The following is a 14948-nucleotide window of genomic DNA, read 5'->3' on the forward strand; positions in this document are numbered from 1 at the left end:
TTGTCTGAATTTGACAATAAAACTGGCATCTTCTATCTAAGTTAATCAGCTTTATCCTATTCTCTACCATGTGAACACGTACTGAGACATAGCTGAGATTCAAATTTAAGTCCAAGTTTTTATAATTAGCTTGATAGTTGCGTATATATATTTACATAATTATTTTATAAAAAATTCATACTATGATAAGATTCGAATCTGAATATAATAATTTTTTTTTTTTGAAATTAATAGGTTGATCCTGATAAGAATCCCTTACAAGTGCTGTAACTATTATGAGATTCAATCTAAAACTAAAACTAGAATGCTGGACTTGTTCACTCGTTGAACCTATTATTGGATATTTCTTTCAAAACTATCAATCAACTTAGCTGTCCCGAGCTGTTCAGCAAGAGAGTTATGATATAATTCTGTACCGTTTCTGCCACACGTCACATTGAATTCCAAGAGATGGGCCACCCACTATACTTGTATTACTGGCCGCAGGCCATCAGAGCAAGTGAGAGAGCCCATTACAAGAGAATAATATATCATCAATCAGCAAAAGAAAGCAAATCGGACTTTGCGTGATTAGGATTTGACACCAAAAAGCGACAAAACGATGAATGAATGGAGCAAAAGCGGAGTTCAGGCTCGTACGAAAGGCTAAGCATCTAATTTCTTGGGCTATATCTAGATCCAGCCACTTGCAATGTTTAAATGAAACTCGGATGAATATGCCTTTTTGAGTTGATGGTCGAAACATATAATCTCTCTGTGACAAAATATGAAGGCTAGTCCAATTTGTAAGATTCGAAACATGGGGTACAGAATCAAAAAGGCCCTGTTCAGCAATAGGCACATATAGAGGACCAGATCTCGGACTCCATGCCATGCATGTCTCTTTTAACTTGTTTCCATTCTCTAATGTTTTTGAAGTTAATTAAGAAGAGTACCCAAGTGCAATTGGCTTAGTGGCTGCCTGTCGTTTCAAGTCAACTATTAATTGGGAATGAGGGTGTATGTACAAATGGCTGGAGATACATGTCATAAGTTAGATCGGGAGAGAAAATTAAAAGATTCCAATAGGGAAATGATGGGTTATTTCAATGTTTGAATCTATCGATTTAGTGCTGCAAATTGAGAAGAAGCCATTTAGTTCATTAGAAACATATATAATGGCAATGGTGAAACCAATATTTCTAACAAAAATGAGGATAGATGGGAAATGGGACCCATGGGTGAATGATTGTCTGCAAGGGCAGAGCACATTTTTCTCTGGGATACAAAATAATATAAACTCAATTATAATTAAAATTAGAATAAAATTAATTTAAAAAAGCTCTTTGATTAAAAATATCATAAGAGGTGTACTAAATTCAAAGAAATATTACTGTAATTGTAATGTAAAAAAATAACTTAAATTTCTTTTTTTAAGTAAAAAATATATGAACATCAAACCTTATTATATAAAATATAGCAACTATATCTTCTTTCATAAGTCAGGCAATAATTAGTGGCAACATACTTATTGGCCAATTGAAAAGGTAAATTCGTAATTCAAGGAGTTAAAAATCAAATATAATGATTCCCACGCTAAGAATGGTTAAAGAAATCAAATTAATAATTAGGTTTAGAACTTTAAAAAAATAAGCAAATTATGAAGCAAATTAGAAATTTTCATAAGGGGGCGGATGAGCAGTTTAGGAACTCTTGGAGGGCCAAAGTCAAAATTAACCCTTTTTGTTTTAGAATAAAGCTAGAGTTTAGCCAGGTTTTTGAGGGCCAAGGCAAGCGGGGCGAGGGCCACCGGACAGCACCCCCTGGCTCCGCCTCTGATTGTGTGCGAAGTCAAGGAAAACTATTGATGACCCAAGTCACTTGCCGATGTTTCCTTTCTTGTCAACTCTCTCTAATTTACTAATCAAATGAGAGAAATTGAAATCATTCTCCTTCATTTAGCATATCTGCAATTCTCGAATTGGCTATAAATATTTGAATTTAGATGTGCAGTGAAGGTAGAGAATGGTGAGATTATGGATGGAAAATGGTGCTCTTAGTTGGTTTACTTGCCAAGAAGAAGGTGAAAAGCAATCATTCTTAAGGACTGAAATCTTACTTCTCTATTGCTTGTAAAAGACGGAAGAGAAATGAAGCTAAACCCAAAAAGATTCTCAATGCACAAAGGCGAGAAAAGTTAGAAGAACACACCATCATGTGCAGCCCTAAAGAAGCCTAGCACTTGTCCTCAGCAGAGGAGCCATTAACAATGGTCTCCATCTGCAGAGCAGGTTTTGGTTTCCGTGGCTTGTACCACGCCGCACAAACAAGATATAGTACAAAATTAATGATGTCTAGAACGGCTAGAAGTCCATAGAAGCAGTCGAGTCTCCCGTGGTTTATATTGTCAGCCAGCCATCCTTGCCCATCATTGCTTCCTGTCAACCTTTTCACCACTGATACCAAGAAACTACTGACAAAGAAACCAAGCGATAGAGTTGTGAGGAAGAGACCAGTGCTCATGGTTTTCATTCCTTTGGGAGATTGAGTAATGAAGAAATCAAGCTGACCAGTGTATATGAAGGCCTCACCAGCACCCACCAGAAAGAATTGTGGAATCAGTAAGAACACGCTTATAGGCAGGGTCGCTGTGGTGGCACCTGCAGCTCTAGCTACTGCCAATCTTTTCTTCTCAGCTAGTGCTGCAGCTGCCATTCCAAAAGTTGACAGGACTAGGCCTATGGCAATTCTCTGTAGGTTGGTAAAACCTGTCGCAAAAATGAAAGTGGTAAATATATCACTGATTATGGCAGAATTTTATGTCATTTATTTTCCTGTACATACCTGGTTTTCCCTTCCATTTTTTCCAAAATGGCATAATGAGACGGTCATAAACAGCCAGAGTGATCAATATTGCTGCCACAAAGAAGACGGTGAGGGAACCTGCGGGAATTTGGAAACGTCCAATTGATCTTTCCATGGTGGAGGCTTGCTCCACTGAAAAGGTGATCATCTGTGCGTAAGTGGTCCAAAATATGATTGTTGTGGCCCATATTGGCAGAAGCCCCACCATCATTTTCACTTCCTCCACCCTTGTGACCGAGCAAAGTTTCCAGGGGTTTGGAGCAGATACAACATTTCCTTCAAAATCTCCTTCCGCAACAATAGCAGCCTTGTCCAATAATCTAGGATAAGAGAAGCAAAGGCATCAAGCATAAATGAATTGAGTTATGGCACAAAACAAAGGAAATGATTAAGTATTTTTTATTCCCATGCAAATTCTAACGAACTAAATAGACTAAAGGAAACTCACTGGAATTGATCTGTGTGATGAATTCTTGTAGCCTCGGGAGTATCCTCGTATAGTAATTCAACATTGTAAGGGACGTCCTTCTTCCTTTTCTTTATTGCAGCTACAATAACTTGGAAAATGTGAACTATTGGACTTCCCAAGCTTTTCTTGTATCTGTATCTTTTAGTCCCTGATAAAAATATCAAGATGGCTACAAACATGGAGAAAGAGCAAATTCCATAAGCCCAGCTTCGGCCCACTTCATCTTGTAAGTAGACAAGCACTGTAACCGCCATCAGGGTTCCAGTACTAATGAAGAAGAAGAACCTGTTGAAGAAATAGGCCATTTGGGCTTTCTCCTCTTCATCTTTCTCGTCAAACTGATCAGTCCCAAATCCTGAGACACTTGATTTTAGGCCACCAGTGCCTAGTGCAATTAGATATAGAGCCATGTATAAAACTCCCATCTGAAATCCGTTGGCTGGTTTGCATGTAAGGGAAGCAGATGCATGGCATGGTATGGGGCGTAGCTGTGGCAGTTTTGTAGCTATTGCCAATGTGCCAGTCCCCTAAATCACCATGATCATCACAATAAAAAACTGAACAGCAGAAGTTTAGAATAAACATTTTCTTAATCAACACTTGAGTTAGTTTTTCTTCCTATTTTTTGTTTATGTTTATCAAGGTAGGATGGAGCTGTTTAAAACACCCACCAGTGTTTGTATGATGGCAAATATTGCAATTGTCTTGTGTCTGCCAAGGAATGAATCAGCCAGGAAGCCTCCAAGCAGACACAAAAGAAAAGACGTGCCCATGAAATCTGTTACTACGTTGGCTGAAGTTGCACTTGGCAGATGCATTGTGCCAACCAAGTATGTCACAAGGTTGACTGCGATTCCCATTGTTGAGAGCCTCTCACAGATCTCAATCCCTAGGAAATGATTTCAACAAATCAGCATATTTTGTTGTACGCCAGATAGTGGTTATTTATCTCTTTTGTTACTTAATAATGGAAAACAAATAAGAATAAAAAAAATCTAATACTTTTCCAACGTTAACTTTTTTCCGGACGTTCTGTGAGAACTCAGAAACAAAAGAAAATTAATTTCATCGGCTTCTCTGGTGGGGGGGAAATTATTAGAAGCTTTATACCAGAAACCCTCAGAAAATGGAAAGGCAAGCAAAGTCAGGATGCCATGTTAAAGTTTGATGACTCACAAGCCGGGGTTATTAAGCACTTCAATTAAAGTAATTAAACAAAAGAAGGCTGCTAAACCTTTTGTATTTTTGGGTAGATAAGGAATGTTAGCAGGAAGTGAAGCCTATGTAATAATGTTGTAAAAGTGGAGTTATAATAGCATAAGGCATTATACATGGTGGAAAGCAGATTGGCTTGAGAATATCTCCATAATTCAGAACTTACATGCATGATTGGCCCCAAAGAGAATATCTCCCTTATCCCATCATACTCCAAACAGAAAATGACATGAAATTTATCATCATCAGAAGTACATATGGATTGGAGTTCTGATGGGTCCCATGTGGTTTGTCCGTCCCCCTTCGCCTCCTTCTCCTCCACTCCACTCGATAAATAAAAGTGAATCAAAGGGAATAATATAAGAACTTGGCTTGACCACTAGCAAAATGTTTTTAGATTTGAGCAAGGGCGTCATGTACTAGTGCTGAACCTACTAATAAACTTCATGTTTAATTTCCTGATTAAAACTTTATTTATACTTGAAAGCCCATCACCTTTGCATGAACTAACTGCTTGTTGCTCTGTGGGAATATCATCTTCCTTTTATTTTTCTACAAAAGGTATTCTTCTTTAACAGCAATTTTTTCTTGTACTAGATGATAATAAATGATGTCACATGTAATGGTAAATGCTTTTCCAGCAAACAGCTCAGAGGAAAATGTGTAAAACTAGCATGATTATAAGGGATGAGCACAAACTCTGGATCTAGTCGAAGCCTGTCAAGTCTTCATCGTCAGCATGATTTTTTTTTTTTTGAAACAATGTTCAACCATTAAACAAAGTTAATAATAGCTAATCTCAACCCAATCAACTCGAGAAATGACGTTGGAAGAAATGTATGGCGATGATGTAACAAACATACCTAGAATGAGGGCCGCAGGAATCCAACCGCCAGTTTTTGACCTGTCAGCAGGGAAACCCTTGTAGTCCACCGCATCCGCCACTGTCCAACTCATCTTCCTTTCCTGAGAGCCATGAACAGAGTATTTCAGAAGCTTTGGTAATGCTAATAACAAAAGAATCAAATGGTTGGACAGCCAATATTGATATATAGAATAGTTGTCTCATTGTGTCCTGGAAACTCAGACTGACCATTTTCTGAAATTCAACTGGAAAAAGATGACAACAATGCCGAAAGAGAAAGATAGGAGAGAACAAAGGCGCAATAATGCCTTTGTCTTCTATGCTAGCTTCAACTCACAACTTGGATGTCTTGGAACTAGCCTCCCATTTTATAGGCAAGAAGTCTAACAAATAATGTTGAAGTTAAAGTGACTCTCCACTAAGTAATTGAGACAGATCACTGCTCTTGTTCTTGATGTAAAGGTAGGGGATTAGGTTTATCCCATTTTTGAGTGGAAGGTTCTAGCATTGATTAAAACCATTGTTTTTTTTTTTTTTTAGGTAGATATTTTTAGAAAATACAGGGAATTTTAAAGGTGATGTTGATTGAGGATGGTTAGGAAGAAAAATGGAATCTGGAACATGCAAAACCAATGTATCACCTTCAATTTCACCTCTTCTCTTTGGCAGGATATACAGATTGGCTTTGAGTTTGTGAAGGTTGTGAACCACAGCAGCCTAGGCTTTCTTAGTGCCTTTGATGCCCCACATGGCAAAAGGGGCTCCCCCACCCACCCTTACCTTTTGTTAATTTCTGTATTGAGAACCAGAAACCAGTGAGTTGAAAAAAAGTTTCACTGAAAATGGAATATGACCAATTTTGACATGAAAAGAATATAACATTAACGTTACAACAGAGACAAAAAGGGAAAACGAACGTTTCACTGACATAGACCCAAAACAGAATGGGGTTGAGAAACGTTTCGCACTGAATTACAGGGTGACGTTTTGATCTTTAACATGGAAAAAATGTTGCAAAAAGCCCACAGAGAATTATTTTCGTTTTCACGGCAAAGTGGTAGTTCTTTATGCTTTTTAACTGTCAATTTAGATGAAAGAAAAGGGTGTGGCCGACTTCCTTTATAGTGAGAAGATCACGAATGTATCAATCAAGAAAAGTTACAGTAGACCCCAGAAAATTCCTTTGGTAAGCTTAATGAATTTGTTCTTTTGCACATTTCGAATCAGCTTAATTACCAAAGAAGAGTCCATCCTGATCAGCTGATTAATACACATGTATTACGTGTGATATAGATGTTGCTTGCCATTGCAATATACGAAAATTACGACTGCTGCATTCAGTTAGTTCAAATCAAATACTCAAGAGTAGCTACCAAACAAAGAAAACTTAAGCAATCTGTCAGGAGCAGAAACTAATGGCTTCTCCTGAAATCACACGCAACTGTAGGGATATACGCAATTGCACTCCAATCTACCAGTTTATCATTCTTGGGACCCCTAGAAAGATTCGTCAGTACCTAGTCTCTCATGGAACTCAAAACGATCTTTTCTGACATTTGTTTCCCCTGGAGTTCTTTAACTCTTTCTCTCAAGTCTTTGAGGATAAAAATATTTAACTCTTTTTAAGTTTTATGGGATCATCATATGTGTCAATGCTCTGATGCAATTAACTTAATAACGTTTAATTTTGTTCAATTAGGCAAGGAGCTTATAAAGTCACAGATAGATTTGACCGACAAGTCAATCTTTATATGGGATTGAACAGGTTAAACCACCCTTTGTTTTCTCCTTCACGTTAGGTCATACTAAAAGTTGAACCTAGCTAGCTGAGATCTCTCTCAATCAACATGAAAGTATCCTATCAGTCCTACCACTATATGAAGACATTATTGTGGACTCAAATACATTGGGTAAATTCTCAAGTTGAAAAGAATAATAATGATTGTCGAGTAGGGTCAAGAAAGTTGACAAAGAACTCATCTCTATCTCTCACGCATGCATCAATATACAAGTGCCTGTAGAATGGAGTAACCCAAAACATATCCACCATGTACTCTGCACATGCCAAAGGGTAATCGGCTTCGTACGTGTGATTGAATTATGCATTGCACCTGCGCACGTTCCAACAGACAGCAATCTAAACTGATCAAACACCACCGCCCATTGCCGCCACGTGGTTCATGAAAAAGAGAGTTTCTTCTCACAATTATTTAAGGCCAAATGTGACCCATAACCAGACAATCCCTCCTTGGTGTCATTCTCTTGCTCTCTCCCTTCCTTCCACTATCAATTCAAAGAATTTTTTTTAATCTCTTTTGACTTCTATCAGGCATATACCACAGAATCTACAACCACCTCCATATTGTCTATCTGCTTGGCTTCCCTGTGGCCTACCCCTCCCTCTTTTGCACACCTGTGTCTCTTTTGGAATGCTCCTAGTGTCAAGGAAAGATAACATGGAATGACTTGTTCAAGTTGTTGGCCTTAGGAACCACTACTAAACTTGTTCCACCATGGCATGGGGACATTGCATAGTTCCCCAATTATGTTAAAGCATGGCCATTTAATTCACCCTTGAATCCAAATGCAATTCACTTTTGAATATTTTAATGAGTTCCATCTCAAGTAGAGCTCTTTGATACTGCCCAGAGGGGGTTAACCATTAATGTAATCAAGGATGTATCCGTTGGGAACTTTTTTAATGTGTGGTACTATGCTATGGTAATAAAATTGATAATAGAAAATCTACATGTCATTCTCTACCAAAGGATTTTCAATAAAGATGACTGCTATTTTCTTTAACAGACCAGTTTTGATTCATTAACAAGTGTAAAATGGCAGTTTCAATCAAAGTTGGTCTTTCTTTTACTTTCGTCTCACCACTTCCCCCTCTGGTCTTCAATGATCTAGTGCCATTCTGGCAAGCATATCAGTCATATGATGTGTAGGTAAGATATCACCCATACATGATAGTGGAACTTTAAATTGATTTCAATGTTCTGTTGTACAGATTCAGTATGTTGGATCTTGTCTTCCATTACATTTTTTCCATCAACAGTACTAGCCAGCCAACCTCCGAGGAGTTGCTTTCTTTTATTTTCTCGACTTCCTTTTAATCTATGGCATCTCTCTGACAGCATAAGCCTCATGTTACATTTTAGCTGCACCTCTAATCACATGAGATATAAATTTCGTCTAATTAGTTATTTCTTGCTGAGGCTGATAGTGGCACATTTTATTAGCTGTGTTGTATGTGTCAAGCATTTATCATCTGCCAATGTTGATCTTGTTTGGGCCAATCAGAGCTACAACTTCTCCATCTTACAGAATTATCCGAAGACAGAACCATGCTGTAATCAAAAGCTTGTCTCTTAACCTTCCTTACAACTTGCAAACATTGATAAATTTTTTTTTTGGAAAGTTGAAACCACTGATATTAACATTATCATTTGACATTATCAACTGATGTACATGTTTTTATGACTGGTTTATTACCAACATTGTTTCAGCCTTTAATTCCAATAAAGTATAACAAACCCACAAGATTGCATTGCATGGAGAAACCAAAAGAACCGTCAAGGCTAAAATGAGGAATATGCTTGGTTTTAATTATAAAAGCCATATCCCAAATCACCTCACTTCCCTTTCATTCTACATGTGTAAAGCATTGCAAAATAAACAAGAATATTGGAACCCCTTTAATGCCGATTATAAGCTTCCCCCTTTTTTGTTATAGACAAAAGGTATTCCCCACGGCTTTGGATCAGAATTTATTAATGAGATTTGCTCGTTAAAGTGTGTTGCTTTCCAGGATAATATTCGCTGTTTTATTATTATATCTTTTCAGCATTGATGATTAGATAATTAATCGGCAATAAGGGTCATGTCATGTTTAACGTGACTGCTTCCTCAGCCGCGTGAAATGCAGCTATTCATATTTGTATTTTATATTGTCATGCCTGCAACTTGTACGCACAACTCTTTTTCTACCACTTACTTGATTACATACTAAACTCCAGAGCCTGTTTGTGACAGAGAACCGATGGATCTGAATTTTCATAATTCTACCATTACTTACAAACCAAAGGCAAACCCTTTGTAACTTTGTACTAACATTTTGATATTAGCCAAAGTTTTCTTGCTAAAGATAAGGACCAAGTCAATCCCAATTACTTGCAAAAATCATGCAAAATATAGGTGGAGCAGAGCTGGCCCTACTTTGTAACATGAAAGGGGTCTGACTGCTCATAATATTTTTTTAAATGTAAATTTTTATCCTTCATTATAAACAAAGCAATAAATTCGAATCTTATTATTTTTAATATAATTAACTCAAATCACCAAGCTACACTGCTATAGATTACTTAGGAATGCTACTGTTTGATTTTAAATCAAAGGTTCAAAATATAGTGCTTTGATATTTGTTGCCGCCACTGTATTTGTTCCTTTCCTGTTTTGTTTGTGTATGAATGTGCGTATCACAATGGCACTTCATGGAGATCTGGGGGGTTTGTGGCAGTGACAGAGAGCTTATCTCTCCGGTCTCTATCCCACATAATAAATAAAATAAAAAATAAATGTAAAGCTTATCCCAGCTGGTGGTAGTCCCCAATTTCTGTAGTAGTGATTAATTTTTAAGAAGATGGTCCAAAAAGAGTCAACATAAATGAATGCCTACCATCAATTTAATGGTTTTGCGCTTTAGAGCATGAGGGCCTGCTGCTGAAACATGCAGGAGATTGTATATGGAAATTGTCCCACCCACATTCCATTAGATCAACTCTATGGCCCATACTTTCAACCTTTGTTCCCAAAATATCAATCATCTCTTCCCTTGAAAAAAGTGGGGAATGTTCTATAAAAAAATTGAAACTGTGGAAACAGAAGAGAGAGAATGAAAACCAAGTTGGTGGTGGGTTGGAGCCTTTGTTTGTTTATACTTAATATGCTTTCTTGTTTTCTATTTTGTGATGCAGAACGTGGGAAGAACATGAAATTTGATAAGTGGAAACCTTGAATGAGGCTCGTCAGGAGGCTAAGGTTTTAAGACTTGAGGCTGGCCTCCCACATGATCGAGTTGTCAACTATCGAGCCGAAAGTGAGCCCAATTACCGGTACATGCTCATCGATTACTTGTTCAAAGGTTCACAGCATTAAAGTGACGTTTGTTATCAGGGATGTAAGTCACATTCCTTATAACGTGGCTTATTAAATTACATTGCAGTGTTTATTTTGTAACAAATCACTGCAATGTAAGATTGCAATGCAATCACATTGCAGCCAATGGATGTAATATGATTGCAGTCCAAAACCAATACAATCACATTATATTGCACTTTGCAATGTTCTTAAAGACAATTTTACCCTTCAACTTGATTATCTTATTAAAAATATTTTATAATATTATAATTAAAATAAATATATAATATAAGAATAAAAATTAAAATAAAATAAAATATAAAAAATTAATATTATATAATATAGATAAAACAAATTAAAATAAAATATATAATATAAAAAATATATTAAAAAATGAAAATAAAATATATGACATTAAAAATATATTAAAAATATGATATTATATAAAAATTAATAATATAAATATAAATATATTAAAAATAAAATATAAAATATTATAATAATAAATAAAAATAAAATATATGACATTAAAAATATATTTAAGAAATGATATTATATAAAAATTAATAATATAAATATAAATATATTAAAAATAAATATAAAATATTATAATAATAAATAAAATAAAATATATGATATTAAAAATATATTTAAAAAATGATATTATATAAAAATTAATAATAAAAAATATAAATATATTAAACTTATATTTTAATAATTAGGGGTAATTTTGACAATTAGCATTACATTCCCACTAAAGTACTTGTAAACCAAACACTGCAATGTTATCTTTCCTGCATTTTAATCATTATTTTACTTACATACCAAACACTGTAATGTTAATTTCCCTGTAATCACATTGCTTGCAATCACATTACTTGCAATCACATTGCATTGTAATGTACCAAACGCCACCTAAGTCTTGAATGACCTTCCTTGTCTTTTTTTTTTTCAAAAAAAAAAAAATTCATTAGTTTTTTTTAACAAGGTTTTTTTTCCAAGCCACAATATCAAGTAAATGAAAATTAAAAGGCTTTCATATAAATATGAATTTGAAGCAAGTAAATGAACAATTTTGTTCTTTCACAACACTACTCATAATGAATTAATCTTAGATATGCAAAAGTTTAGAGAATCAAAGTTTACATTTTCAACATAAATATCTTCAAAGTGTAAATTCATAGATAGACCCTTCAAATAAATACTCCATAAATTAAAAACCTTAGTACGGCAAGCCATTTCCTTGGGCTATTGGCGAGCCCATATGAGTTCTCTTTCCGTTGAAATTTCATTGCAAAACCCATGGCGTAGGGTTTTAGAAGGGTTTAAGGTTTAACTTAATTTTTCTTCTTTACATTTCAATCACTGTCTTCTATGAAACTCTCATGATTACCCGCCAACTCCGTAAAATCATCAAGCAACGGTCAACAACCTCAAGGACCTTGCACTCATCTAAAGATGTTCACCAGTTATTCGACGAAAGTCCTTACTCAAAACCAGCCTCCATATGCCCTGTTAATCACTCTCTGCCCTCTCTTTTGCACGTTGATCTCCCCTTTAACGCCTTCAGCAAGCTCAAAGGACTGCTTAAATTGGGCAACTTTAAAGCCATTGATGAAGTTACCGTGGCTCTCGCTCTTAAGGATTCTTGTGGGAATTCAAAACAGGGGACCCAGGTTCACAAATATGCAATCACCTCTGGGCTCACGTCCTTTATTACGGTTCCAAATTCATTAATGAATATGTACTCTAAATCTGGGCAGTTTGATAAGGCTTTGTGCATTTTTGAGGGCTTAAATGATCCGGATATCGTTTCATGGAATACTCTGCTTTCTGGGTTTCAAAAAAGTGACGAAGCTTTGAATTTTGTTTTAAGGATGAATTTGAATGGGGTTGTTTTTGATGCAGTAACTTGTACCACAGCTCTTTCTTTCTGTTTTGACCTTGAAGGCTTTCTTCTCGGGTTGCAGTTGCATACTCTTGTCATGAAGTCCGGATTAGATTGTGAGGCCTTTGTGGGAAATGCGCTTATAACAATGTATTCAAGGTCGAAGCGTTTAGACGAAGCTCGGAGGGTGTTTGATGAGATGCCAACCAGAGATTTGGTTTCGTGGAATTCAATGCTTTCAGGGTACAGCCAGGAGAGTAGTTTTGGCATAGAAGCGATTTCATCGTTTATTGAAATGGTGAGACAAGGGATGAAGCTTGATAATGTATCATTTACTGGCGCGGTTTCGGCTTGTGGTCATCAGAGGAACTTAGAGGTTGGTAGACAGATTCATGGTTTGTGTATAAAAAGAGGGTATGGGACTCATGTATCTGTTTGTAATATTTTGATGTCAATGTATGCAAAGTGTGAGGTTGTTGAAGATGCAACATTGGTATTTGAAAGAATGAATGAGCGTAACGTGATCTCATGGACCACAATGATTTCTATTGATGAAGAGGATGCTGTACGCCTCTTTAATGAAATGAGATTAGATTGTGTTTATCCAAATGATGTTACATTTGTTGGATTGATCCATGCCATAACCGCTAGGGGATTAGTGGAAGAAGGCCAAACGGTTCATGCGTGTTGTGTAAAGGGTAACTTTTTGTCAGAATCAAATGTTTGCAATAGCCTTATCACCATGTATGCTAAGTTTATGTTGGTACAAGACTCTATCAAGGTTTTTGAGGAACTTGAATGCAGAGAGATTGTCTCATGGAATGCTTTGATTTCTTGCTATGCCAAAAATGGAATGTGGGTGGAAGCTGTGAGGACATTTTTATCAGCAGTCACAGAATGTAAGCCAAATCAATACACATTTGGTAGTGCCTTGAATGCAATTGGTTCTGGTGAAGATATATCTCTTAAGCATGGTCAGCGGTGCCACTCTCATTTAATAAAGGTTGGATTTACTACCGATCCAATAGTGTCCAATGCTCTCCTCGATATGTATGCGAAGCGTGGGAGCATTTCCGAGTCTGAAAAAGTTTTCAGCGAGACTCCTCAAAAGAGCCAATTTGCTTGGACATCAATTATATCCGCCCATGCAAGGCATGGAGACTATGATTCAGTGATGACTTCATTCAAAGAGATGGAAAAGGAAAAAGTCAAACCTGACTCAATCACTTTTCTTTCTGTTCTAACAGCGTGTGGCAGAAATGGAATGGTTGATATGGGTCGAAAACTCTTTGACTCGATGCTGGCAGAATATCAGATTGAAGCATCCTCAGAGCATTATTCTTGTATGGTGGATATGTTGGGCCGTGCAGGTAGATTGAAGGAGGCAGAGAAGCTGATGGGTCGCAGTCCAGGAGGGCCAGGGTTGTCTATGCTGCAAAGCTTGCTGGGGGCTTGCACGATACACGGAAACGTAGAGATGGGTGAGAGGGTAGCTGATGCTTTGATGGAGATGGAGCCCAATGAGTCAGGTCCGTATGTGTTGATGTCAAACTTGTATGCTGAGAAGGGAAACTGGGAAAAGGTAGCGAAACTGAGGAAAAGGATGAGGGAGAGGGGAGTGAGGAAGGAAGTGGGGTTTAGTTGGGTGGATGTTGGTGACAGCAACAGTTCATTGTCTTTGCATGGGTTCTCATCAGGTGACAAGTCCCACCCACAGTCTGAGGAGATCTGCAAAATGGCAGAATGCCTGGGATTGGAAATGAAACTTCTGAGAGAGAAAGACAGACGGAAAGATATGGAAATTACAGTATAACACATGAGCCATTGGGAATTCCTTTGTACTCGTAGTAGTTCAAAATATTGTTTCTATTGTTTTTTTTTTCCCCTTTTTGAAGAGATCATTTGGGAGGGTTTAGATTTTAAGTAGCGTCAGAGGAGGCCCAAGCCGCCAAACTACATGCATTCCAGCTCTAGCATGAAAACAGAATACAGAAAGTGTAACAGTTCTTTACGTGGATTCTTGTGATTCGCTTCTGCTTCATTTCACTTTTTCTCTTCCACCTCTACCTTACGCCTGAATAAAAACTAAAAATGGGGAAAAATATGCTTGGCTCGGGCTTAGACATCCCAAGAGAAATTAACCCGTTGCAGAAGGCATAGTTGTGTTAATTCTAGTTGCTTTAAAGCGTCAAAAGCAAATTCGGAAAATTCTAGAAGACGTGAGCGGCAGGATTCGAACCTGCGCGGGCTAAGCCCACATGATTTCTAGTCATGCCCGATAACCACTCCGGCACGCCCACTGGATGTTAGCTAACCACAAATTTATTCTAACTACTGTATTCACGGAGAAATCGAATTCTGCAGCATCCAGCTGGACATCATGATTCAGTTCTCCAGCGTTCCTAAAATTCTAACCCCGTCAAAAAAATTGATGAAGAAAATACCAAACCTCACCAGGATTCCTTCTCTTTTGTATTGCAAATTCCAATCAAATCCCTTATTTGAGGAAGAGATAAACAAACAAACGT

The 14948-nt window shown here is 37.0% G+C and overlaps 2 protein-coding genes and 1 non-coding gene across 10 annotated transcripts; 1 reads left to right on the top strand and 2 right to left on the bottom strand.

The window, feature by feature from the left end:
* Positions 1 to 2076: 2076 nt before the first annotated feature.
* LOC110410876 (protein NRT1/ PTR FAMILY 6.2-like) lies at positions 2077 to 6139 on the bottom strand. 8 transcript variants are annotated; one of them, XM_021420792.2, is made up of 7 exons: positions 5622 to 5874; positions 5392 to 5494; positions 3985 to 4202; positions 3293 to 3840; positions 2824 to 3164; positions 2571 to 2747; positions 2298 to 2449 (listed from the first exon to the last, which is right to left on the bottom strand). In XM_021420792.2, the coding sequence occupies exons 1-7, from the start codon at positions 5622 to 5624 to the stop codon at positions 2430 to 2432; spliced, it is 1410 nt and encodes a 469-aa protein (XP_021276467.1). In that variant the 5' UTR covers positions 5625 to 5874; the 3' UTR covers positions 2298 to 2429. The 8 variants fall into 8 exon arrangements, with proteins under 8 accessions (XP_089638797.1, XP_021276460.1, XP_021276462.1 ...); XM_021420791.2 differs by having other exon boundaries at positions 2298 to 2452; XM_021420790.2 differs by having other exon boundaries at positions 2550 to 2747.
* A 5604-nt stretch (positions 6140 to 11743) lies between these two features.
* On the top strand, positions 11744 to 14418 carry LOC110411136 (Pentatricopeptide repeat (PPR) superfamily protein). The gene has a single exon (XM_021421169.1). The coding sequence runs from the start codon at positions 11918 to 11920 to the stop codon at positions 14231 to 14233; it is 2316 nt and encodes a 771-aa protein (XP_021276844.1). The 5' UTR covers positions 11744 to 11917; the 3' UTR covers positions 14234 to 14418.
* Positions 14419 to 14638: 220 nt separating this feature from the next.
* TRNAS-AGA (transfer RNA serine (anticodon AGA)) lies at positions 14639 to 14720 on the bottom strand. Its single transcript has one exon. It is a non-coding gene; the product is annotated as a tRNA-Ser (tRNA).
* Positions 14721 to 14948: the final 228 nt, after the last annotated feature.

Source organism: Theobroma umbraticum, unplaced genomic scaffold (assembly GCF_002168275.2).
Source record: "Theobroma umbraticum cultivar Fairchild unplaced genomic scaffold, ASM216827v3 scaffold_56.0, whole genome shotgun sequence".
Classification (NCBI taxonomy): domain Eukaryota; kingdom Viridiplantae; phylum Streptophyta; class Magnoliopsida; order Malvales; family Malvaceae; genus Theobroma; species Theobroma umbraticum.

Excerpts from the sequence above, each read along its gene's own strand:
- LOC110411136 (XM_021421169.1), top strand. The coding sequence starts at position 11,918 with ATGATTACCCGCCAACTCCGTAAAATCATCAAGCAACGGTCAACAACC.
- LOC110410876 (XM_021420785.2), bottom strand. Across the intron at positions 3,841-3,984 it reads TTGCCATCATACAAACACTG|GGGACTGGCACATTGGCAAT; the intron begins GTGGGTGTTTTA and ends ATGGTGATTTAG. Across the intron at positions 3,165-3,292 it reads CATCACACAGATCAATTCCA|ATTATTGGACAAGGCTGCTA; the intron begins GTGAGTTTCCTT and ends CTCTTATCCTAG.